At 37.4% G+C, this 9,483-nt stretch overlaps 1 protein-coding gene across 1 annotated transcript; it reads right to left on the bottom strand.

Moving 5' to 3' along the window:
* LOC109224538 (21 kDa protein-like) lies at nt 1,525-2,611 on the bottom strand. The gene has a single exon (XM_019389104.1). The coding sequence runs from the start codon at nt 2,453-2,455 to the stop codon at nt 1,811-1,813; it is 645 nt and encodes a 214-aa protein (XP_019244649.1). The 5' UTR covers nt 2,456-2,611; the 3' UTR covers nt 1,525-1,810.

Below are 9,483 nucleotides of genomic sequence, written 5' to 3'. Positions count from 1 at the left end.
TTTCTTTGTTTTATGCCATACGTGCGCAAATTCAATTTGGTTGGCTACATTTTTTGTTATTCAAAAACTTATGTATTGGCAAATGTTGGAGCGACATCCGAAAAAATTTTATGGTGTTAAATGATCAGAGCAAAGAAATAAAAGAAATTGAAAAGGTGATTAGATTTACCAACCAAAAATGCAAACTTTACTGAGTTTTGATCGACAGCTACCTTCCTTTAGATTTTCTTATTTTTCATATTGATTTAGAGGTGAGAGTTTCCCTTATTTTTCTTATGCATGCAACTCTAAGATATGTATGGTCAAACTTCTCTATAATAGTCTTGTATGTTCCGATATTTTTTGGATATTATAGTGAAGTGGTGTTATAGATTAAATATTTTATAACATAATATAAAAATTGGTTCCGAAAAAAACTTGACTTTTATAATGATGAAATATTGTTATACAGGTCTGATTGTACATCTTTTGGTATTAACAAACAAGAAATAGATAAAGTGTTACTTATAATATTCAGAAGGAATGGAGATCACAATACAAATTTTATCAGATTCTCATCATGTACCTCAATACAAAAGGTACATTCATGGGAAGTTTATATAATAGAGGATATTTGGCATCTTAGCAATACCTAGATGAATATTTTATTTTATTTTTATTAGTAGGAAATGGGATGGTTGCAGTGGAAGTCGTGATTATGTGTCCATAACTTTCGAAAAGAAAAAGGAAACTATCTATATATGATGGATTATTTAAATATGTTAATTTTTTTCTCATTCGGAAAATCTCTTAAAATCATAAATTTTTTGGCTAATTAAATATATGATTAAACTCATACCCTCATTTAACCAATTTACTGCATCAGTAGAAACTTTAAATTTCGGGGAAAAAAAGAAAAAAGATACTCGTGATTAAACTATGGCAACAAGATTAAAATGTTTGCCAACAGGAAAAAACTCATGGTCAAAAGTTTTATCATATAACAACGATAAAATTTTGTTGTCGCTATTACCTACAAATATATTACTGGAGTTGTTGCCGGTTTCATACTTCGTTGTAGTAGTAGTAATAATTAAGCTACTATCGCGGATTAAACTACACCAACAATAAAATATCAACTTAAATCGACAAACTATTATGGAGTCATCGAGACTATATATGGATCTATTTTGGAACTCACTGACAATTGAATCACCATCGCCGACACGCAAAAGCTAATTAATTCTGTATCAATAAACGAAGTAATTTCACTACTGATTCAACTATAAGTATTTGCAATTATATTTCTTTTTTTCCTTTTATGAGCTCATGATCTTCATCTTAATGATAAGATTTCCGTGATCTCAGCGTTGGGAAACGGACTTACTATAATTTTGAATATGGGTTCAATTAAATCTAACATTTTTTACGGATGCCAAAGATATTTTTGTAAGAATCATGAAACGTATTATAAATATTAAATTAGCGTACTCATAATTTCAAAGAACTTCCAACTTTGAACCTATAAAATTTAAATCTTGGATCTATCCCAATTTGAAAATATTTTTATTGATGTTTTCTTTTACATATATAAAGTCAGTACAAAACTATATATTCACAGATTCAGTGAAGGTACATTATTCCCGTTTGCAAAACAAAAAAGGAAAAAAAACAAAGGGAAAGAAAGGAAAGTGAAGTTACATATGTAGTGACATAACAAAAAGAACTAAAGGAAGCCAAAACACAAATTCAACATCCCCATTTTACTTGTAATAACCGTGGTGTCCGAACCTGCTTGTTAACCGTATTGTCTGGGCCACTAGCGCGTATTTTAGGGTTTGTTTTTGCCATAGCCATCATGATGAGAAGCCTTATGCCTATCCGCAAATCCATTAAACAAAGCCAAAGCATTGCTTGTAACTTGTGCAACATTAAGAACCTTAGCTTTGATTGTAGCCCTCACTTTACCACCCATTGAATACCCAGAATTCATCCCATCCAAGCAATCGAATGCATTAGTTAAAACAGTACTAAGCCAAGTTTGAACATTGCTTTGATGCCATACAAATGCTCTTTCACCATCTAAACTCAAATGTTGAAGCTCTTTAACAGAATTTGTAAGCTGAGAAACGCCATTGGAGATTTGTTCGAAACAATCGTACACTCCTTGATTATCCTTAGCTTTGGTTTGATTAAGTTCTTTGCATACCTTCATGAGGTAGTATTTTGTATATACAGCCCTAACTAAACTTACTTTCAAAGCAACTTGAGCTATTTCTTGAGGATCTTGTGATGTAGAATTTACATGGTTGGCTAGAGAAGTTATACATAATTTTGGATAACGAGTTTGCCTGCACTGTAACTCTACAAAAGTCTTAGTACGAGTATGTAAACGACTAGTACTACTCTCCGCTGCACACTTAACGGAGAATATCGATAGGACAAGAATCATAAGGCAAAGGTTGAGTTTCTCCATTGGTATGAATAATCGTGTTTTCTCTGACTGAATTAATACCAAACCAAACCAAATATTGTCGAAAATGTTTGAAGGGAATCAAGAATATACAAGGAATAAAAGGAGGTCTTGTGTAGAGAATGGCTCGAAAAAGTTTTGCTACGATATGTAAAGGGGGGCTTTAGGGTTTATATAAGGAGTTTTCACATGCAATAGCAGAGTTTGACTTTTTGTATTTTATTTTAAGTGTAGCATATGCACACATAAATGAGACGTGAGTGTTAATTACTTTACGATTACTAAGCTTCTGATTTATGAAATGTTTGCACGTGCAAGTAGCTTCCAAGAAGAAGGTGGTAGTCAGTCAAGTCAGGGTTCTAGCTAATAAAGAAAACCTAAATTCTTGATGCAACAATTTTCAACTTAAGCAACTTTTTTAAAGAGCTTGGTTCTTCACTCCACCATTTCAAAAGTGATTTGAGAATAAATCTGAATGTTTAGGCTTCTTGATCTTATTTCACAGGAAATGAATTCAATATACCTATATCTTTGACCAATAAGTCACGGCTGAGGAGGATTGAACATCAATTAACGTTTGATATCCTAGGGATGTAAGCTTTTGTTATTAATTCATAGGATATCAATTGCAAAAAATACAAATGGAATTTGTTTCCAAATATTTAACCACTACAGTTGCATAAGCACCTCCGGAATTCACAAGCCTTGGCTATTACAGAAATTTGTTTCCTAAGATAGTCAGTGATTACGGAGATAATCTGACTTACGTACACTAACAGTTAAAATTTTCAAGCAAATTAGTTGTTTTTATTAATTACCTATTAATGTTTGTCAAGGAATTCACATATAGTTGTTTATTAATTGATCTATTGATTATGTAAATACTTTTTGTAGTGCTAAAAACTTAAACTCTTATAGAAATTTTCTATTTGAAATAACAAAAGGATTTTATCAGTTGACGACCGCCCTAGATAGAACCTATTCTTTTGAGGTTATCTTTTTCTTTTGAAGGATCGACTTGACAGTATAGCTAGCTTTACGCTATTTGGTTGTCTGCGTTTGACCAGCTTATGCGAAACAGGCTCCCTAGTCGACGCCTGCGGCAACTTGTCTCCACAAAATTAACTATTATTATAGTTACAAAAGGGGATATCTATATTAATAAGGAAGAGTGTTGATCAACACGCATACTTGGTTAAAATAATTATAATGTTGCATAATGCAAGTACTAGAATTATCATACTATAAACTAGAGCTTCTTAATCAAGTGATTATACCTTTTTCATTTTAGTATATTTTTATAAAGGAAGCATATGATATAATTCAAGTTTCTTTATGTGGGTGCTTTGTCCACAATTTTCCCTTTCATTGCTTCTTTCAGATAAGACAATAAGAGAGGAAACACCAAATCTTATTAATTCTAGTCGAGAAGATTAGTAAAAGAATGAATCAAGAATGCTATATATTTCAGGAGCTAGAGTAATTAGCGATGAACAAATAAGAATTGTCTCAACAAACCTTTTCTGTTTTATCTACTGAACATAAGTTTCGAGGGTATACCAGGCGAGACTATGACTAATAACCTGTTTAGCCAAGCTTTTTGAAGGCTAAAATAATTCTTTTTCCAAGAAAAGTACTTTTCTGAAAATTGAAGTGTTTGGCCAACAGAAAAAAGTAGTTTTGAGATTTAGCAGAAGCAATTTTCTGTTGTTATGTCACGATCCGGAATTCCCACAGTCAGGAGCGTGATGGCGCCTAACATCATACTTGTTAGGCAAGCCAACGTTAGAGTTTTATTAGCCAATTTCCTTTACGTTTCAGTGATTAACAATAAACAAGCTAAAACAAGTGGAAATAAATGCGGAAGTAAGTAAATAGCCTCTTTGTTTATATACTATTACTATTACTACCTAGAAACCGGTGTCATAATCCACGAACGTTTTAAGATTATACTACAAGCATTTGTCCGAAAGAAAACTTCAACTGTTTACGAAATAAGGAAAACAACAAAGTTTGGGGTATAGAAGGGGACGCCAGGGCTTGCGGACGCAAACAGGACTACCTTGGGTCTCCAAGCAAGTGAATCCTAAAAGCCAACCTCTCGATCAGCACGAACCTGCTCCAAAATCTACACAGGAAGTACAGAGTGCAGTATCAGCATAACCGACCCCATGTACGGGTAAGTGCCGAGCCTAACCTCGACGAGGTAGAGACGAGGCTACGGCGAGGCATTTACAATAAAACCTGCATACAGTGTCTAATAGAAGCAGAAAAAAGGACAGGATAAAATAAAGCAGTAACTTGCAAAGAATGAATATAGTTCCCGAAGCTTATCATCAGTGCTCAGCTATTACCAATTCTTAAGTACAGTTTCAGACTACCGTTTCAGCTAACACAGTCAAGGAAAAATATGAACATAAAAGTTGTTGCGGCGTGCAACCCGATCCCACCATATCACAATAATTACAATCACAGTTCACCCTTATCTCACCACAATCCACCCTTATTACACATGCGGCGGCGTGCAACCCGATCCCACCGTATCACAATAATCACAATCACAGTTCACCTTTATCTCACCACAATCCACCGTTATTATACTTGTTGCGGCGCGTAACCTAATCCCACCATATCAATATCATTTACTCAGCAAGTACATAAATTACACAATTTAAATCACGTAACTCTTCACAAGGCTCAACTTCAAACCAAAGCATTTAGAAAGATTATACACTATGAGACTTTACACAAGTAATACTACTCAGCGAGACCAATCCACAATATGCCTTGAAAGTACCAATAGCCAGCTCAAACAACAATAGGAGACAACGAAGCTACGAAAGAACTAATACTTTCAACAAAGAGATACAATGTCTAGCACGTAGCAATTAGGCATGAAAATACAAGTAAAGCATGTAGCAGTTAAGGCAGTAAAAGACAATATAAGAAGAAGGGGAAGGAAACAAGCAAAAAAGATAAATTGGCGGCGCATAGATACTCGTCACCTCACCTATACACCGCTCACATGGATTTCATATAGAAAATAGGTCAAGGATTCATAATCCCTCGAGTAAAAGTTAGACACGACTCACTTACCTCACTTACCTCACTTACCTCGCTCTGCGGCGCATAGGTACTCGTCACCTCACCTCACTTACCTCGCTCCGCGGGCCACTCAATGCTCAATTATCGCTTTTCCCCTAGTATCCACCTCCAAACCACTCGTATCTAGCAACATTTAACTCAATAACATCAATTATTGCTAAAGGAACCAACTATAATGCACAAAATTTAGATTTCTCAAACTTTCCCCAAAAAGCCAAAAACCAACCCTGGGCCCGCTTGGACAAAACTCGAGGCTCGGACCAAAATCTATTCACCCATTCACCTCCGAGCCCGAGTAGGTAATTAGTTTCGAAATTCGACCCCAATTTAAGGTCTAAATCCCAATTTTCCAGAAATCCCTAATTCTAGCCAAACCCCTAATTTCTACCGTGGAAGTCCTAGATTTTAGGTTGGAAATTCATGAAATGTGATGGGAAATTGAAAGAAAGTGGGTTAGAATCACTTACCAAAGCTTTGGGGAAGGATTGGTTTTGGAAGAATCGCCTCTAGGGTTCTAGGATTTGAAAATTTGGAGAATGGGATAAAATTCCGTCTAACTTAAGTTTTTGAACAGTTGCAGGTGTCGCATTTCCGACCTGGGGTTCGCAAATCCGAACCCCGCAAATGCGAAAAAGGCTTCGCAAATGCGAAGATTGGCTGAACCTGCTGACCTCGCAAATGCGATCCAGTGTTTGCAAATGCGAACTGCCAGGATTGCAATTGCGATCAAAAACTTCGCTTATGCGAAGGTGTCCCTCCCTACCCACTGCTCGCAAATGCGATGGTCTCTTCACAATTGCGAGGCTTGCATTTGCGAGCCAGATCTCGCCAATGTGAAGTCTGCAGATCTGGTACATCAACTGCTGGTTTTTTCTAAGTTCAAAAACTCCGTAGCCTATCTGAAACTCACCCGAGCCCTCGGGGCTCCAAACCAAACATGCACACAAGTCTTAAAATATCATACGAACTTGCTTGCGCAATCATATCGCCAAAATAACACCTAGAACTACGAATTTAGCACCAAATCAAATGAAAATCTTAAGAACATTTTAAAATTTCTATTTTCTCAACCGGACGTCCGAATCACGTCAAACCAACTCCGTGTCTCACCAAATTTCACCAACAAGTCTTAAATATCATAATGAACATATACCGGGCTTTGGAACCGAAATACGGACCCGATACCAATGTGATCAAACATTAACCAAATTCTTAAAACCATCAAATTTTCAGTCTTTCAATTTTTAACAAAAATTCATATCTCGAGCTAGGGACCTTGATCGCTGCCAACTCCACACTACTATAAAGTAGGAAGAGAGGGGCGCAATAGCTTTTACCCGATTTGAGGGTCGGGATCGAATTCCTCAGAGAGCTAGAAATTGGAGCTGGGTATCTATCTAGACTAGAGTCGTGTAATTGTTCTAAATGTCACTTCCAACATTTTTGGGTTTTTCAATTATAAACTACTATTATCAAACTACTAATTGAAACTAGATTATGCTACGAGATAATTGCTAAAGTTGTATCTAATGGTAAGAAGGGCACTAGGGTCGTGACATCACCTAGGTGGCTAATTGACGGGTAGATGTTACTTAGGTTCGATTGACATAATTGGGGCTTATGCTATAACCGTTGCACAATTTTACCCACTCTCACATCTCTCGGTAGAGAGAGTGATTTTGCCCACTTGACTCTCTCGAGACCAAATGGGTAGGCAAATTAGATCAAGCAACTAGGGTTCAAGTAGGGTGATTACTCTCTCGAGGATTAACCCGTTAATTGGGACTATCATTTCTCGGAGTCCGTCCCAATTCCTTGTTGGGTCAATTTTGGAGACTTAGACTCTCTTTCTCAAGAAGAGTCAAATTCACAAAGCACAAAGCAGTGTTTGCAACCACCAATTTATAGATTAAAACATAAAATCAACCCAAATAGCAAACATCCATAGTCAATCTAACCCTAGATGGCACCACCCATCAATTGCCCACACTAGGGTTGAGCCACAACCCTAGCTAATGGGTTTAGCTACTCATGCTTGAAGGAGAAAATGAAGAAATAAATGAAGAACAAGACATATTAATTAAATACTAAATTAAAGTACAAGAATCTATCGTTAATTTGCAGCTAAGATGCCAAAAATGGCTACAAAATGAGTCTCACGAGCGCAGCCCAAAGTCTGGAAATAACTGATTACCTAAAAATGGTAAAATGTTCTATTTATACTAAGCTGGAAAAACTGGACAAAAATCCCCCTGCGGGGTTAGTGCGGGCCAGACTGAATGGACCGCGGCCGCACTGGGCTCCTTGACTTCAACTTTGGCTTCTCTAAACATGGACTCCGCGGACCGCGTAGAATGGACCACGACCGCGGAGGGAGTTGGCGCGGTCCGCACAATAACGACCACGGACCGCATGGAATTGTCTTGGCAAAATTGTAGTTCTCTGAATCTCTCGACCGCGGACCGCACAAAAGAATAGTGCGGCCGCGAAGCCCTGACCACGGGCCGCGTGATATGCACCGCGGCTGCGTTGCCTCTAGCCTGATTTTACCAACTCTCTGAACCACCTAGTGCAGCCGCATTCCACTTTGCGCGGTCCGCACTAGGCCCTTCTTCCCTTAGCTTTATTGGTCTTTGATACTTGAGCAGGTTTCACTCCTTTTTGAGCCGAGCTTTGACATTTCGTCACTTATCGATCAAACCTGCAAACAAGCACAACCTGTGAGCCTTTTGGGACTATTTTGTACAAATATATGATCAAAGCATAGGCAAGTAGGGGCATAAAACATGTTAAAATCCTAACTTATTAACTCCCCCAAACTTAAACCTTTGCTTGTCCTCAAGCAACCAAAATAAGATCCACCCCTTAAAGGAAAGTCCAAGTATTTTCAGCTGTCCTAAAGTATCCTCAACAAGCATCAATTGGGACTAACAATTGCCCCCAATACGAATGAATCATTACAACTTTTAACCTTTGAAAAACGATGGATCAAGTGTGATACAAGAGCATCAAGAGTTGACTCAACACATCAACGAACTCTTTCACTTACTTTGGTCATTGTGGAACCCAAACTCACACATCCTCAACTATCCCTAGGCAAACCTCACCTTTTTAGAGTATTGACACACAAATCGAGGTTAATGGGAATTCACTCATCTCTCTCAAGAAAAGGTCGCAAGTCCGGCTCTAAGTACCATATGTTTGCCCCTTATGTAAGTATCCACTAATGTAAGCTTCATTCGAAACAAGATCATATAGGGCTTTTGTGGAGTCATTGTGAAGGTTTTTGGGTGAGGGTAGGACATGTTTTTTGTTCAAGTGGGTTCAATCTACCCTTAAGCACTTCTTTTGATTCATTTGACACAATTCACTTGACTATTTGAGTCATTTCACCTCTTCCAAGGGGTTAGAGAGACACATTGTCACTCTTTCTTATGCATTTCAATTCTTTTCTCCTTTTTCAATTTTTCCACACCTTTCTTTCTTTTACTTTTCTTGAATCCCTTTTTATTCTTTCTCACTTTGAGCATTCTTTTTGTCTTTTTGCTTCTCTTTCTTTTTCATTGCCCTTCCTTTTCTTCATTTTTGTGCCTCATACCACTTTGTTGTTATCCTCGTCTCTCCCCCAAACTTATGCTTTTGCCATGTGCTCAAGGAAAGATCAGGTGCCAAGGAGGGTATCTTTTAGAACAGGTATAGGCTTGTAACATGGTTCTTGAAAGAAAAAGGTCTAAGGCTCAAAAGGGTTAACTAGGGATCATATCAATGGTAGGCTATGGAATTTGTTCAACTATCATTTGGATCAAGGAGGGCCTATAATCACTGCTCAAGTCAAATTTCACTTAGGATTTCGCCTCAACAAACATTCAGCGCAAGTTCTAGACCAATGGCTCGGAACTTGGACTCGCAATTCGATTTCTCACCAC

Source organism: Nicotiana attenuata, chromosome 3, assembly GCF_001879085.1.
Source record: "Nicotiana attenuata strain UT chromosome 3, NIATTr2, whole genome shotgun sequence".
In the NCBI taxonomy this organism is placed as follows: Eukaryota; Viridiplantae; Streptophyta; class Magnoliopsida; order Solanales; family Solanaceae; genus Nicotiana; species Nicotiana attenuata.
Note: the sequence above shows the minus strand (reverse complement) of the source record. Positions and strands in the feature narration are given on the sequence as shown.